Source organism: Pinus tabuliformis, chromosome 5_1 (genome assembly GCF_031772625.1).
Source record: "Pinus tabuliformis cultivar Carrire ecotype Pingquan chromosome 5_1, CPIR1, whole genome shotgun sequence".
Classification (NCBI taxonomy): Eukaryota; Viridiplantae; Streptophyta; class Pinopsida; order Pinales; family Pinaceae; genus Pinus; species Pinus tabuliformis.
The window spans coordinates 872,492,513-872,510,243 of NC_142305.1; the positions used below are offsets into that span (position 1 = coordinate 872,492,513).

Below are 17,731 nucleotides of genomic sequence, written 5' to 3' on the forward strand. Positions count from 1 at the left end.
ATCGCCCGTCCCGCCTATCCCCGCTCGCTATCGCCCGCACACGTTAGCCGCCCAATCATCGTTGGATCTGCCCGCCCCGGATCCAACGGCTCACGTTTGTTGTTCCTGCTTTCGCCCGACACCCTCTGCAAAGTGATCTCTGTCGTTCATCTGCTAGATCCAACGACTCACGTTTCACTGCTCCTGCTTCTTCTCGATGTCTCCCGCTAGGAGATCTCCTCCGCTAATCTGCGAAAACAGACGGTCAGTCTCATTCTTCCATTCAGATCGTCTACCCGCCAAGAAGTCCAAGCTCTTTAGTTTCTCTGTGCATCTGAAGGACGAGCATAACCAGTCTCGATACTGTTTGTATTAAATCTTCAACTACCTCATTCAAGAGACAGCATGGCCAAGGAAAAAGGACAACCTCGAGCAGATCGCGGCATTTACCAGTTATGGAGCTTCTTTCAGTCAACACTCCACCTGCTCGAGGAGGACGGCAGAGCATTAGAGAACATCAAATTCATTCATTGTAGCAGGCAAACTGCACCAAAGACGCCATTAGACAGTTAAAGCGATTGGTGGTCGATTATGACCCCTCCACGCCTGGAACAGCAGGATATTTTGTAATGAAACTCTATATATACCCTGAACACAGATGTAATAGGGGTTGATGGTTGTTGTTTTGATGTAAGGTTCAACTTCTGGAGACTGTAACTACTGTGATACTTGCAGCGTCTGGTCTTCATTTTTAGCTAATACAAAGCTTCTTTTGTTGTTAATTGCTCACTGTCCACTTCTTCTCTGTTCTAGGCTGTGCCCGTTATGCATTTTTCATGTGCTCTTGATACTTAGCATTTGAGAGGTTGTCATCCCACCTCTGTGTTAGAATCTAGTATGTATCATTGAATGTGTTATGCAGGTTTCTGTTATCTTAGTGCCAGAGAGCTGTCATCTTGTCTGTGCATTAGGAAATAGATTTGCAGACCTCTTTACTGGTTGCAGCCGGTCATCACATGGTCTTGTGCATCTGTTGGTGTGGTTAGTATTCTTCATGTTCACTTAATCCTCAAACTGTGAGTAATTGGTGGTCTAAAGCCTTGTAGTCTAGGGGTGTTCACCCATGTCTAGAGTTAAGCATAGTAGAAGTGGTTATCTGGTTTGAATATGAATTATTCCTTCCATTCATCCATTTCCAACTTTTTGTTGAGTTTCTAATGTTCCCAAGCATCTCCGAGATACAAACTAGGAGAGTTTCTTGGGGTGATAACAACCCTCTCCCATTTGGCATTCCTTCTTGAAGGAAGGTGGGTCATCCATCAGCAGGCACTTTAACCATTTTGCAATCATGTGCTTTCACTTAATGTTACGGGCATACTAATGTGGATAAAAGGGCAAACTTGATGCTTGACCAATCTTGAATGTATTCTTGTTCCCTCACTTCACCTAGGAGGTTAGTCTTTGACTCTAGTATAGTGGGACCTCCTTTGAGACCTTAGGGTTTTAGGAAGGGCAGTACTAGGGAGACTCTTATTAAAGTAGCATGTCCATGATATTCTATACTTACCACCTTCCATCTTTCCCATTATTTCATCTTCATTCTTTGGGTTGGTGATCATTAGCCATGCAGATTGGCACACCCTTTCATCCTCATCTTGGAGTTTGGGCCAAAAAAAAATTGCCCTAGAGGTTGATGCAGGTAAAACAATAAGAAAATCACATTGAAAGAAAAAGACAAAATGCAAAAGATGGCTAGGACATTTAATTAGCACGTGGGCAAAAGCCTAGCATGAGCTCTACCCCCCTCATTAGCCATCAACCAGTTCCTCAAGCATGTGATGCTTCACTTATAAAAAGAACTCTTGTATTGTCCCAACCTTGATGAGCGATAAACTAACTCAACATGAAGAGGTAATTGAAAATTTCAAAAAGCAAGTTTGGGCTCCTAAGCTATGCATCCCAATCAAAGCAAATAATAAAGAAGTAAAAGGTGCACCAGAGGGGTTGAAAAAGAAAACCGAGGAAAGGGATAACTCATGCCTCCACGATTGCTCCCTACTTACATCTATACACACAGGATGTTGGACCTCCACTAGCTAGTCACATGGCTATGGCACCTTGCCCTAAAGTCCTCCCCACTCTGCAACCAACATTTTCACACACACCTATGGATTGATGGGATAACTTAGGACCTATCACTTCCCCTTGGAGGTTGGAAACACCTAATAGGGTTATCCATCTAACCATCCCTAACATGAGTTGACCTGTTTATGAGACTTAATCTAGTTAGACATTTGAAGGTGAGCCTTGTTTGAAGTATTATTATGCCCTCAGCATTAGGTATGGTCCACTATGATGCATTTATGGTTATTGTCCCTAGTGAATGGTGACTTCACTTGATTTTGAGTAAGATTTTGTCAAGTGTTGTTACAACAACAATGGACTAGTGTTGTTACAACAACAGTGGACTTTGGAGACATGATTCTTTAGCAACATATGAGAGGTCGTTTTACGCATTCCAGAGAGAAAATATGACATTGTTAATGTAGCGTTGCCCACCCAAAGCTAAGCATTGGGCTACTTGATGGTTCCACATGGTACTTGACACTCAAAGGTATCCCCAGATGCTAAAACACTAAGCCTATGAAGCTTGGTGTTGGATTTATAGATGATATGCCCAGTGGAATCAAGAAGGCCCCAGACTAGTCTTAACATTGTTTGATGGGCGTTGCTTGTTTTGAAGCCTAGATTATGATCGTTATCCTTGAGATGACAGGGAAGTGTTGGCACATCTCTATTTGGCCCCAACCGCTTGAGTAGACTGGTGCCATGTCACCCCTCTTGTCCTTAAGAGGGTCACATTGGGAATTTTGGTGATGACGTTTTGAATCTTGATAAAAAGCACTTTGGAGGCATGCCCATGGTATTGGATCTACTTCTTGGAGTATGGAGCACTCATTAGCCCATTTAACACTTATGGCATTTAAAGCTCCTTTGGAGGATGACATCATAGTGTGTGGGCATTTTTGGCATCTTTTGTTATGATTTTGAGCTATGATGTTGGCTTGTAACCTCAGTCTTGTGGAACATTTAAAGTAGACTTGTAATTAGGGCTTTTGCTTGTATTATTGTAAAACTGAGGGAGAAAAGCCTCATATAAATAGAGACTCCCCGTCATTTTATTTCATCATCACACATTCTTCGCTATTCTCTTCTAGGAGTGCAAATCAGTCCTTATTCCACTACTTGGGTAAGATGTGATCTTTTATGGTGCAAAATTGTTGTGGAGGTAGATCTTTATGTGGAGATTTTTCCTGGGATTAAAATACGTGTTTCTTGGAAAATTTTGTAAGCTTCATGCTTTATTTTCTATATTTTGCATATTGTATTTCTGCTAGTAATGTTTCTATTTTGTGCCATGACTAAATGCTAATTCTATTTTGAAATCTTGCCCCATTATATTATGCAAAATTGTTCTCTTGAAACCTATATTGATTATGCATTCCTTAATTTCTCCCCTCACAAGGAAAATAGTTAGGGTTTTAAGAGTGGATGCCTTAGCCATTCCCCCTTAATCAAATTCTTTACATGGAACTTTAGCCCTAGAAAACTCCATTAAACCCTTGTAGGATAAGGCACTAATCCTTGTTGTGCTGATTATCCAAATATTTTATTGAGTTTCTTCTTCTTTCCCTTGTTCCTAAACATCTAGTGTTAGCCACTAGGGTTCATAGGGTAAAATTTTTGCATAAAGGTGAATTTGTGTTGGTTGTTTGGGGCTCATAATTTAGGAATTGCGTCTACAAAACATATACAAACAAAATCTAGCATAGCGCATGGTCAATCCCTCCTTTTTAGGGCTGACATCACACTTGTTTGTTGTTTATGCATACTTTTCAGCCATAAAAATCAACTTCCTACCCTAATCCTAGAATCTATTAGAAGGCGTTGGTTCTTCTTTGTTGATTATCATTGGAAGGCCTTTTCTTTGCCCTGTTATACTACATTATGCACCTTATTATTGCATATCAATCAAGCCTTATCTTTGGTTTAGGCATAGAGTATTCGAACCTTGGTATAGAATATCTAGGCTTTATTGATAATTTGGGCCATATTATAGACCTCTTACACATCACCTTAAGTCATCACATTAGATATCCTTTAGGTGATCCAGGGAAGCCTCCCTTGTGGTTTAATACCACTAAAGAGAAATAGAAAGGTTGTTGAGGTGACAGTGGCAACCCTTTCTCTTATTGCCATAAGGTTTGGCCCCACCTAGTGAGCCTTTGCATTAGGCCTACTAGATTTTGCAGCAATTGTACAAACAATATGTCCTTGGCTTCCAACATCCCACCCAACTCTAGCTGAAACTTAATGGTTCCAACACCCTTCATTGCATACTTGGCATCATTATCAAGCTCCACATGTAAATATGAGTCTTTCTCCATCAAATTGCTAAATAGATCGCATACCCTTGTTATCTGATGTGATACACCATTATCCAAGTACCAAGCACTCTTGGTGACGGTGCTAGTAGATAGACAAGAGACAAATGAGAAGTCCTTCTCAAACTTCGCTACAAACTCATCAAGTTGAACCTTTGTTGATGTTGTTGTTTGTTGCAACTTGCCCTTCCCCTTATTCTCTAGACACTATGATGGATAGTGCCCATTCTTGTGGCAAATGAAGCTCTTAAGCTTGCTCAAATCCTTCTTCTTTATTGATTGAGAGGTTTCCCCCTCACTATTATCCTTGGAACCCTTCCCTCTACCCTTCTTAGCCATACTAACCAAGGCCAGGTTCTCCTCTCCATCTCTTTCCCTATTGGCCTTAGGCTCCTCTTGAGTCGCCTCGTGGATGAAGTCATTCCAAAGCCTGTCCCAATTGGGAAGTTTCTTCTAAGCGCAGATTCCCTTGACAAATGGTTCTCGTGACTTTGGAAAACCATTAGTGCCACATTTGCAAGCTCTACGTCCTTCACTTTCTCCCCAATGGTTGCAAGCTAATCCCATGCTTGGGTGATCCTCATGAAAGTAACTTGTAACATTATTAGACCTTGACATTTGGATGAATCTGAGCTTGTTCATCAATATCATCTTCATGTTAATGTAGTAGCTCTAGAATAGGTCCATTAGGGCCTTGAACATCTCTCTAGTTGTCTTCTTCTCTGCCGAGTGAGGGATCAAGTGATCCTTCATGGCATCCATGATGACTCGCTAACCTCTAATGTCCTCCTTTTCATGGACTACCAACTGTGTTGGATCTGTTGGTGATTAAATCTCCTTGTCAACAATCTCCCAAAGGTCAGCAACAAGGTTACCCTTTCCTTTTAGGACAAGAAGTTTGATGCTCCATCCAACCTATCCTCCAATCTCACACAAGCTAATGCCATCTCTAGATTTGATAATTATTGCCTTGTGCTAAGTCCTTCAAGCACCCACAAGAATAAATGTTGTTGGTATATAGATCTACTTAAATCTCCTATAGATATGTGTTTCACTCTATTGAAACACCCACAAAAAATATTTTTTCTACCAAACCCTAACTGGTATGGTCTCCCTCTCTCCCTTTAAAGGATGACCTCTCCCAATCATTGCTGACAAATTTGTGACTAAATGTTACCACCACGTACAACCTCTGTTATTTTATGCACTTTTGGCTTCTTCGTGGCTCTTGTACCCAACCATCGTGTGAAACTGCTTTGAGGTTGCGACTAGTTTGATTGTAGGTGGCTCACTTACTTTGGCAGTGACTTCCATTTTTCGCATCCTCTACTACGACCTTTTTCTACTCCCCATTGTTGTGTCTGACAACCTTTATCCCTGCAAACGACAATTGTAGCTCTCTACCGTGCACTAACAACACATGTGATTGCATTCTTTCCTATCCCTCGCAGTGTTTTCAGCCGGCGCTACTGGTATCTAGCTTGGGCTATTGGATTCCTTACATATCTATATATATATATATATATATGTATGTATGTATGTATATATATATATAGATATATCTATATATATATATATTACTTTTTAAAGCCAACTTTGTTCCTTGTTGCACATATGGAATTTGTCATCAACTTGCAGCATATGAAATTTTCACGACCCTACCCCCCCACATATGAACTTAGCATACGGTTGTTTGCTCCTCTGTACTACTACTCCTTTCCTCACTTTAAACCTGGATGGATTCTCACAATTTTTTGACATTGGTTTCTCAAAGATGAAGCTCTCATACCATGTTCATTTTCCTTAACCCCAGCAGCCTAGCTAATTATTTCATAGGAGATTATTGCACAAATCTACTGAATAAAAAGTATGGCTAAAATTTTAACACGTAAAATATAATAATCGTGGAAGCAAATTAAAACAACAATCTCATACACATGCACACAAAAAAATTTCCTTTCAAAATCTGCTATTTCGTTGACAATAGTTTACAACATACAAGAGCTCCTTTCCTAGGATAATGGCCCTAAGGAAAAATACAAATACAACAATAAACATAGAAATGATCCAACTAATCAAACCCTCCTGTCCTTAGATCTACTGGCTGATCTAGATCCTTCCCTTACTGCCCATTGCACTCTTCCTCGAACTCTACACGCCTGGATGAAATTCCTTCTTCACCTGATCACTAAGATCTTACTATCTCATTGTGTCTTGTGCTCAAAAGATGTGTCTTCTCCCTCAATCTAGCCTTCCTTTTATGAGTTTGAGTTATTAACCGAATCCACAACCCTCATCTCCAAAGTGATGTTGAGATTAGGTCTCAACATCGCTTGAGAATAATGGTTGAGAACTTGAGATTCATCTAATTTATTAACGCAAATAACCTTTGCATTTTATTAGATTAACTCATTTTATCTTATAAAAATCAATTACTTTAATAATTAAAGTAATTGCTAAGGTTAAGAGTCAATTAAGCAGCTTCTGCACGTCTAGACACTTAGACCTGTGCAGAAGAATCTGACAGATGCTACAAATATCAACAGGAGATATTATTTTCTCTGAAAATTAAAAAGCCATTCACAGTGCCTCTATTCATATTGCCTTATTTTCTAAGAATTATGTTGGATCATATTGGTGCTCGGTTAAGTTGTATTGGATTTTGGGATCATCTCATGACCACACCATTATACCTATGTTTCGTGACATTGAGCATGTCTACCTCCCTTCCATTAATCAAGAACATTATGCCGAAGCCTTAACTTACAGATAGAGACACCATGGAAGTGGACAAACAGAAGGTGGCCTTCCCCGAACTGGAGATATTTGAGGCTTGGCCTTCAAAATAAATGAAAGGTGAATATATGCTTTACTTACTTGTCCTAATTGAAATGTATTTACTGGATCATCACATGACATTTGAAACGTATTTATGGATCATCATATAACATTTGAAACGTATATTCTCGATCACCACATCTCACTTTTCTTTTCAGAGTTTTTGGAGAAAATTTTGTGTGTATGCAAAGTGGTAAAACAGGAGGTTGTCTCAGCCTTTGAAAATTGTATATTTGTATATTTTGTATGTGTAGCCAATAGGTATATACTATATAGTATATACACTATAGAGAACATACATTTCTTATACGTGAAATCTTATGGATTACATTTCCTGTATCATTCCCATTTCTTGTCGTGTTGTGTTACCTGTCTCCTTTTTATGGTAATTGAGGAATTAACCCTATATACAAATCATATTGACAATATCTGGGTGCTCTAACAACCAATAGCTGCTACCATTATCCCTACTCCATAATAACCGTAGATGATTGAAAACAAGACTACATAGGAAAATGGGTTTGCTCAAAATATATACAATGAACATGGAGACAACTGCCGCGTGTCTTGGACCGTAACGAAGATATCAAATTATGAAATTATTACAGTTATATTCAAGACTTAAAAGGTCATAGAGAGATAAGAAAAAAGCCAATGGCAGAAACTTACCGTACATCCCAAAGGCTTTGTGCATCCCTCAAAGAACATCAAGGTTTTTGTTGATTTTTTCCTGGGATCTCCAAAACTGGCATGCTCTTCCACAAATTTCTCAACATGGAACAGCTCACAGTGCTTCACATATGCTGGAGTAAGATTTTCTAGAGAAGAAACAATTTGTGCACCAGTACATCGGGATAGACGCTCTAAATTAGTTCTCTTTACATCCAACACTACTGATATCTCCTTAGCCAATAGAAATTCTTGGGCTTGACGGGAGACAGTCTTTTCTACCAGCAGTACATTAGGATGATAAGCTTCTATTCTTGCCACAGCTGCTTTCAGATAATCAATTTCCTGCATTGAAGGAACGAAATCGATAACAACTCAAAGTCGAAGGCATTTAAGAACAGATAAACCAACCCATCAAAGCTTATGCCTACCTGCTGCATTAAAGCATTGAGAGATGACAGTTGATTTGAAGCTGGTCGATATTCAAGAGCTCCTCCCAATAGTAGCAACCTGGGGTTTTTGTAGCTGTTTGGCATATGCTTGTGCACTATATTCTTCTTAAAGACAACTCCCTTAATCACCTTGCTATCAAAGAAAACTGCTTGTTATTCAACAGATTTGAATTTCAGAGAAAAGTAAAAATTTTACAGCCTTCAAAAGCAAGCTAGATCTCAGCGAGAGAAATAAGAGTCTATGCGCAGTTCAACCAACATAGACCAAAATAAACAAACTTACCTTTCACTGCGGTGGCCACATGCTACACACTTCACTTTTATATAACAAACAGGATCCATTGCTCTTCCTTCACTAGCGTCTGGCTTGATATATGAAGCTGCTTGCCAGGCCAATGTAGAAACTATTACTTTCCAGCTCTCAGCGTCATTCTCCTCACTAATTGGAATATTTTCCGCCCTTAGAAGTTGTGCTACAAGAAATCTAAAATGCTCATCTACAACTGCTTTCATAGCCATCCTGTGCTCCTCAGTCAATTTGTCCTTATTTCTATATTCGTTACTACTGAAGCTGTCAGATGAGGATGGCAAGCCCCCATCATCATCATCTTCGTCTCCATCTAGCACACTGAATTCTGTTTCATCATCTTCATTTTCAGGTGGTGGGGGGATAAATATAGAGGCATTATTGTTAATGTCAAATGGCTTCTTATATTCCGACATTCGTTGCTCTGATTCTGATCTTGGGATCTGGAATATAGGTCGTTCACCACGGCATTTTAAAGCATTCTCTGTACCATCCGATTCTTCTCCTGATTTTGTCAATTCGCTTTCTAAAGGTATATCAGTTAGATGACCTGAAAACTTTCTACTCTCATCGTTCTCCAGATTTTCAGTTTTTCTTGAAGCATTAGTCGGGTTCGCTTGCTCCACGGAATTTGGAGCGCTAAGACTGCTAGCAGACATCTCATCCAGAAGGTATGCAGAATCACGATTTGTGATATTATCATCCAGATGTTCTTCCGGTGGTCTAACAAGGTTCAACTTAGAAATGTAGGGATCTTTATGATACTCGTCGTATTCATCTTCGTCGCTGCTACAAAGATGTAAATATGTAGCATGAGCTTTAGGGCAAAATCAGATATATAAAAGAAAAGAGACCCTCGCGATGAAGATGTAGCAATAAAGCAATTACAGTGTAACAGGATAAAACATACCTGTCACTGTAGAAGAGATTTGCAGACATGTCCCCTGCATCAGCCAACAAAAACATAACAGCAAAAATTGTCACCGACTGAATATGAAGTGGTATGGCATATTTCATCATAAGCAGAAGAAAAATTGAGGAATCGGGTGATAAGGATAGATAAAAATTGAGGAATCGGGTGATAAGGATAGATAAAAATTGAGGAATCGGGTGATAAGGATAGATAATGATACATGTACCTGAATCTTCACACGAGAAAAAACTCGAAACTGATGGCGATGGACTAAGTTGCGGTGTGAAATATGGGGTGTGGCCGTCTTGGTATTGAAATGGTACCTTTTGTAGCGTAAAACAAGAATTGCAGACTCCAGTTCTGCACTCTTCTTCCTCCCCTTCCCCTTCCCCCTCAAATTGAATTGTGCTGTGCGTGCACTTCCCACAAAACGCACGACCGCAGATGCAGCAATGATATTGTCGATTGAAAGTATCCAATTGCCGATCGCATTCATAACACATGCTGCTCCTGCTATTCCCCTTCTCTTTATCCTCCCGCATCCAAAACTGTTTTTCCTCGCCCCCTCCTCCTCTTCCTGGATTCAACCTTTTTCTTAATTTCTCTGATATATCATCAAACAAACTGTTAATTCCCATTCCATGAAGTTATTTATCCCTATTGACCCAATTCCCTGATTGCTTAGGCCAAGATTAGATGCAGCTGTTGGAAACACACGCGCGCTCTCTGTCTCTGTGAGGCTCGTCGATCCAGCATGGAAGCAATGCCATTGGGTGAGAAGGGGGGAGCATTAGATAGAAAAGGAAAGGAAAAAGCAGGAATAATGAAAGTAAACAACGGGAGACGGGAGAGGCGGCATCCTTCCCCGGCCCAATGACAGGAAAGGGGGAAAGGAATGAATGAATGTAGAAATCAAGACATGAAGGCGAAAGAGAACTTGGTGGGCCCTTACAGACAATTACCATTCCGATTTCAATAAAAATGCACATAAATCTGTCCATTTCCATTTGCAAACGCCTCTTCCACCGCCCTGAACTGCAGTAAAATCCCCTGCCTTTCCTGTGCTTCCTTTATTCGTGCATCTGTAAAAAGTCATTCTGGGCTTTTTGGGAAAAACCATTTTTGCTCCTGTTACAGGATTCAATTCTTGAAACACGTCCTCATTGGCTTTCAAAGAAACAATTGCCAGCTAAGACGCTCCTCCTCGTACGTAAAACTCAAAGGAACCGTTTACTTACAGGAGAGGATGTGTCGTGCAGACTTGGCCAAACAAAAATGGCCCCGCTCCCCACCGGGTCACCTACTCTAAATTGTCTTTGTGACTCCTTCATATTTGCTTGCCACCAGGAGATTCCATCAATTTTATATTGTAGTTAATATTTTGCATAGAATTAGAAGTGCATCCAATTCCCTGAATTTTGTTTGTACCGAAATACAATGTAATGGAAATGAGAAAGAATGATAGCTCTATTTAAAAAATAAAGCTACGCATAAAATTGTGGGGTGTTTGACAAATCATTGACATAGACATTTAAATATAATTACAATGAAGTTATAAAGCTAATCATAAAATCGTTGGTGTTTGACAAATCAACATAGACATTATTTAAATATACTTACGATGAAGTTATTTGTAAGTAAATTACAGAGTAATGGAAAGGACAATAAATAATAGTTATTTAAAAAATAAAGGTATGTATAGTTTTAATTGTGTTTAGAGGTATTTAATAATATTTATATATATATATATATAATTGTTTTGCAATTAATATGGAAAAATATTTGTTGGAGCTATAAAGTGTTAAATAAAATAATAATTAAAATAATAATAATAAATATAGTTGTATTTTGAGGTATTTTACAATTGAGTATAGAGGTGTGGTAGTGGTTATAAAATAATAATAATAATAATAATATGACATTAATTAAAAACAATAATAAAATTAGTAAATCAATTAATTTTATTTGTTGTATTGTAATTTTGATATATATAAGTTGTGTTGTGTTTTTGCTTCTGAGCTCATTGTGTTATTGCTTCTCTCTATGCGTCCTTCCCCGATGGCCCCCCAGAGTCTGATCTGGAGGGGGTTCGCTCCTCTTCTACACACCCTTTTGATGTTGTTGCCCTTGCCTTTTCCAGCCTCATCTCCTCGCTCGGGCCTCCTCATGATTGCCCTTCCCTCTCCAAGCTCATTAAGAAGTTAGATGCAATTTTTGAAATCAATTTGCCTTCGCCGATCCCTCGCAAAGACACTCTTTCTCTAGCAGAGCGTGGCCTGGTTGGCTAGTTTACAAGCCTTTGGCCTTCCCCAAAAACAATTCAGAAATGGGTGGAAAGAAACTGGGTTGCTAAAACCCAAGGTCAAATCTCAATCCACTTATGTGGCAGGGGATACTTTACTTTCTATTTTGAATCTAACAAAGATTGTGACCTAATTTTCAGAAATAGACCTTACTTCATGTATTCAAGAAGCCTATACCTAAATAGATGGACACCAAACTTCGATCTAGTACTTGATGTCCCTAATGTTGTCCTAGTTTGGGTTCATCACCCCCATCTCCCTCTTCACTGCTGGGGAGATGACTTAGTAAGAGCAATGGGCAGTGCATTTGGAAAATATATAGACGTAAGCGAGCCAAGAGAAAACTTGTACGCTTGTGCTTGAATATGTGTGGAAGTCGACCTGGGTAAGGGACTATCGGAGGCAGTGAAGATTAAGGTAGATAATTGGACTCATATCCAACAACTGGACTACGAACAACTCCCTTTCAAATGCAAGCTATGTCATGAATATGTCATTTTGCAAATAGATGTTCAAAACGAGTAGCAAAAGAGCCCGCAAAAACTCAAGAAACCCAATGGGAAATAGCTAGACGTAAAAAACCAGGGAACAGATCATCAAAACCAGCAACATCCTCTCTCCCTGATCCATCTCCTTTGGATGTTCCCCCTCCCATCTCCTCTTTCTCTCAGCCTTCTAGAGCTCACTTCCTCCCCCACTCTAACCCTTTTTCTTCCTTAGCCCCCCCTAATTCTAACCCTCCTCCCGCTTGTGAAGACGGTGAGATGTTTCCGCAGATCACCTCTTACCCTCCCCCCCCTCTCCTAGTTTATTCACACCCTTTGTTAATTCCCCATTCCCCTTCCTTTGAAAGGATCCTAACCAGAAATAAATCCAAAGAATCGCTTGCCCCCCCAAAGAATCCCAAAAAATCTAAAAGAAAATCAAATAGGGAAATCCAAGACAAAGCAACACAAAAGGATATGGCAATGAGCACTCAACAACCAATGGACACTTATATAGAAAAAGGAGTAGGAATCAAGGACATGCAAACTTAGACAGGGAGAGGTAAGGGATCTCTCGCCCCATCTCATAGTAATTAATGAATCTGGTCTCCTAGAATTGCAGAGGTCTCAGACACTTCTCCAAAGTAAATGTAATAAAAGGCCTCATTAAATCTGAAAGTCCTGACTTCCTTCTACTTCAGGAGACCAAATTAATTGAGGAAGAAATGGTATCAATAATCCAAAAACAAAAGAACTTTGAAGGTGCAGCAATAAGCGCAAAAGGAGCTTCGAGAGGAATTTGTATATGTGGAACCAAAAAATTTGGGATCTTATCAGATTTCACAAGGATCAGCATTAGGTCAAAACAGAAATAAAAACACAGGAAAACAAATTTTTACTTTCAATCTCTACGCCCCAACTCACTACAGAGACAAGGAAATGTGTTGGTAGTCCCTAGCAGACCAATTAGAAGAAGAAGAAAATCGAAGTCTAATAGTTGGAGGGAACTTCAACTTGGTTATGAACGCAGGCGAAAAACAAGGAGGTACCTTCTTACCTGATCCAAGCATAGACAAGCTTGAAAGCATTATAGAGGAACATAACTTAATGGATGTTATCCCAAATAATAGTAAATTCACCTGGAGCAACAGAAGAATGGGTCCAGGCAACATAAAGGAAAGACTTGACCGCTTTCTAATTCACGTCAGTCTTATCTAAGGATCTTATCTAGTTGCATCAAGAACCGTTCATCCATGGCCTCTGACCACAAACCTATTTCTCTATCCTTTGGTGAGTCCACAAATCTGGGACCTCTCCCCTTTCGCTTCAACCCTCTATGGTCCTTCATCGATGAGGCCAAGCAACTTGTGCATTTTACTTGGAAAACTAGTATTAATGGATCGCCATGGTACATTTGGGAAACCAAGCTCAAGATGATCAGGAATGCTCTCAAAGAATGGGTTAGAACCCACTACAAAGAGCCAAAGCAAAAGAAAATTGAGCTTCAAAGAGAGTTGGATCAAGTCCAAGCAAAGTTGCAAACTGAAGAAGACACCAAAGAACTGCAATCCAAAGAAAAGGAACTCTACTAGGAAATTTATCAAATAAATAGGAAAGAAGAGGAAAGTTGGACAATTAAACCTAGGAGTTTATGGATACATGTAGGCGACAAGAACACATCTTTCTTCCATAATCTAACTAAAGTGCAAAGAATTAAGAATCACATAGAGGTGATAAGGGGAGAAGGGAATGTAGACATTAAAGGGCAGGATGAAATCAAAGAGGAGTCATATCAACACTTTAAAAGATTACTATCAGTAGAGGAAGAGCCTAACAATTATGAACATTTCTTAATACATACTCCAAATATGGTTTCTTATGAGGCAAACACAACTCCAAAACTAGTTGAGGAAGAAGAACTGAAAAGCACAATATGGAATCTCCACCCAGATAAAGCGCTAGGGTCGGATGCCTTCTCCATTGCTTTCTATCGCTCGTTTTGGGAGCTCAACAAGAAATACCTTCTCAAAATGATTCATTGGGTTCAACGAAAGCACAAAATTGGAGGCAATACAAATTCAACCTTCCTTGCTATAATCCTGAAAGAATCAAAGCCAACCTCCTTCAATAGCTTCAGACCAATATCTTTGTGCAACTCCTCCTATAAAATCATTACCAAGATTTTGGCTAATCATCTCAAAACTCTCCTCCCCCACCTGATTTCTGAAAACCAAGGTGGCTTTGTTCCCAATTGGCAAATTGTCAATAACAATTTACTAGTCCAAGAAGCTATCCACTCTAGCCTTTCCAGAAAAGAGCAAGGATCCATCCTAAAGTTAGACATGGCTAACACTTTTGATAGAGTTAGACACTCATTCCTTCTTGTTGTCCTACACAAATTAGGCTTTGTTAGATATTTCATCAACCTCATAAAAGCCTCTATTCATAGACCTTCGATTTCCCCTTTAATCAATCGAAGGTCGGGGAAATTTTTTCAAAGCTCTAAGGGTATTAGGTAAGGTTTCCCCATATCCCCTTTCCTTTACATAATAATGGTTGAATCTCTCAGTAGAAATCTTGATCATGGCAGGAAAAGTGGGCTCATCACAGGGATTTAATATAGTAGAGGAATAAAAAGTATGAATCATTCCCAATTCGTCGATGATACATTTCTCATTAGAGGCGCCTCTTTTATTGTTGCCAGAAGATTTAAATCCACTCTAGGTCAATTCTCGCAAGCCTCGGGAGGACTTCTAAACAATTTAAAGAGCAACATATTTGGATGGGACACCCCTTCTAGAACCCTTTAGCACATCTCTCAAATTTTTGGCATTGCTCTCCAATTAAATTGGCCACATTTCAAGTATTTGGGAATTCTAATTTGAAAAAGTCCTATGAAAGTTGAGGTTTGGGCAGTAGCTATAAACAAAATGAAGAAGAAAATGCAGCAATGGAAAATGTAATGGCTTATCTTGGTAGGGAGGATTATTTTAATTAAGTCAATTCTCTCTACCTTCCCCTTATACCAATACATAATTGTGCAAGCTCCAGCTGGAATTCAAAAGAAAATTGAGTTAATCACAAGGAATTTCATTTGGAAAGGAGGTAAAACAGAGACAAAAAAATCCAGTTTAGTAAGTTGGAACCAAGTAACATCTCCTTATGACAAAGGAGGAATATCCCTCTGATATCCAGGCTTGATGAATTCAACCTTGGGAGAAAAACTCATATGGAGGCTAATATCTGGAGAAGCATCATGGTGGAACCAAGTCTTAGAACATAAATACATCAACACTTCTTGACACCAACTTCTCACCTCCCAGATTCCTAATAGACCATGTTTGCAAATTTGGAAGTTATGAAAAAAATCCTTGCCCCTTATACAAGCCAACACTTCCAAAATCCCAAGGAGAGGACAAGATATAAACATTTGGACAAACAACATTATGGGTAAGCCTACTCTCACTTCCTTACGGGACATTCAAACTCTCAAGCTTTGGCTTCAAAATAAAGGCATTTCAAATTTGGATCAAATATCATCTTGGAATCAACAAGATAATACATGGGATGGATGGAATCTCCCCGTAGTCCCTCCCAAGCTCCTCCATCAAAGGAACATCCTCCTTCATCATCTCAAGGGAGAGACCCCTATTCTTTTTAGGCAACAAGATAGTTTCAAATTGAACCCAACTAGAAAAGTCTATATAGTCAAAACTGGATATGGAATACTCCAAGAAGGTTACAAGCTACTGCCCATATGGTCCCTCTGGAAAATGGTTTGGAAAACTGAAATTCTCCCCAAAATCAAAGTCTTTATTTGGACAATTCTCAAGGGGAAGATTCTCACTGCTTATAACCTAAAAAAATGAGGCATCCATGGCCCTTCAAGTTTCCCTTTTTGTTCTAGAGTAGAGGAAACCATTCAACATCTATTTATTTCATGTGAATTCTCAAAAAATTGTTGGCAAGCCTTGGTAAGTCCTCTCCAAGCCCAAGCAAACTCCACTCTTAGCATATTTGAATTCTTTATCAATTGGAAATCCAGCTATCCTTATCCCTTAAAAAACAAAAATATGCTCAAACTCTTTTTGACTAGTCTCCCGGTTTTTTTATGTTGCCAGCTCTGGTCAACAAGGAGTAAATATATATTTCAAAACAAAAAGCCTGAAATTCGGAAAGTCTTGGCCAAAACTTGGAGTCTCTACACAGAAACCATTCTTTCCAAAGGTAACAATAAAATAGACACTAAGCTTTTGCAAAATGAAGAGAGACTTTGGTTTAGCTTTGTCTTGGATAGATCACCCCGCATCCCCTGCCTCCCCCTGAGTAATTATCTCAACACAGTCAATTGGAAGGTGCATTTGAAAGATCAAGATTTCAAGGACTAGCTAAAAGCTCTCAAGCAACCCTATCTCTTCTTTGATGGTGCTTCTAAATATAATCTCGGTTGAGCTAGTGCTAGAGGTTTCATCATCGATCATCAGGGATCAGAATCAATGTCTTTTGAGTGGGGGTTGGGTTTTGAAACAAACAACAGAGTTGAGGCTTATGGTTTCCTTTTGGGTGCTCAAATCCTTCACGAGCGTAACTTTAAAAATCCTATAGTGATTGGAGATTCATCCATCCTCATTCATCAAATGGTCAAAAATTTGATTCCCAACAATGTTGACCTTGGGAAAACCTTCTCCCGAATTCAACATCAAATGAGGAACCTGGGAGAGGCCTACTATTATCACGTACTTAGAGAAAATAATGGCAGGGGGGAAGAATTGGAAACCAATGCATGTCGCAGTCTCCAAGCAGAAGCCAGGATCAATGAAGATATTTATATCAAACATATTTCGTGATTCCTTACCTGATCACATGCAAGAAAGGATTCTAGACATAATCATTTCCAAAAATGGCCCTTTCCAATAACTCTCCAGGCCTCACTCTAGCAACCCTCAACATATCCTTATGGGTCAAAGCTCCAATTTCCAAGAGGATAAGAGTATCTATTTGAAATATTTCCCTCCGTAATTTGGTTAGAACGTAATTATTCACTTGTTTCTCCATAGAGATCCTGTGATTATGTCCTACTCTTTCCCTTCTTTATATCCTCCTCATTGCTCCCCTTTGAGCTCCATCCTACCAACAAGCATGCAAACCTCAAACTGAGTTTCTTTCCATATTCTCTCCTTTGTCCTCCTAACCTAGTGGTGCTTTATGTCTCGGTGCTTTCTTTGTGCATCTCCTCTTCCCAAGTTGCGGTTTCTTTTTCAGAACTCTCAGTGCACCCCTCTGCCCCTTCCTCCCTCTGCCTAATGGCTTCGAAACATGACTACCCCCAATGTAGATCCC

The 17,731-nt window shown here is 39.5% G+C and overlaps 1 protein-coding gene across 2 annotated transcripts in view; it reads right to left on the reverse strand.

Annotated features, from left to right (window-relative positions):
• The window catches only part of LOC149167599 (1-phosphatidylinositol-3-phosphate 5-kinase FAB1A-like), a 116,742-nt gene extending 105,913 nt beyond the window's left edge, over window positions 1–10,829 (reverse strand). The window contains exons 1-5 of one of the 2 annotated variants that reach the window (XM_089433049.1): window positions 9,830–10,829; window positions 9,601–9,634; window positions 8,667–9,476; window positions 8,363–8,516; window positions 7,932–8,276 (exon numbers count right to left, since the gene is read on the reverse strand). In XM_089433049.1, coding sequence (XP_089289175.1) covers window positions 7,932–8,276; window positions 8,363–8,516; window positions 8,667–9,476; window positions 9,601–9,634; window positions 9,830–10,241 — 1,755 coding nt within the window. In that variant the 5' untranslated portion in view covers window positions 10,242–10,829. Of the gene's footprint in view, window positions 1–7,931; window positions 8,277–8,362; window positions 8,517–8,666; window positions 9,480–9,600; window positions 9,635–9,829 lie in introns of both variants that reach the window. The other variant, XM_089433047.1, reaches the window with a different exon arrangement.
• Between the last annotated feature and the right edge of the window lie 6,902 nt (window positions 10,830–17,731).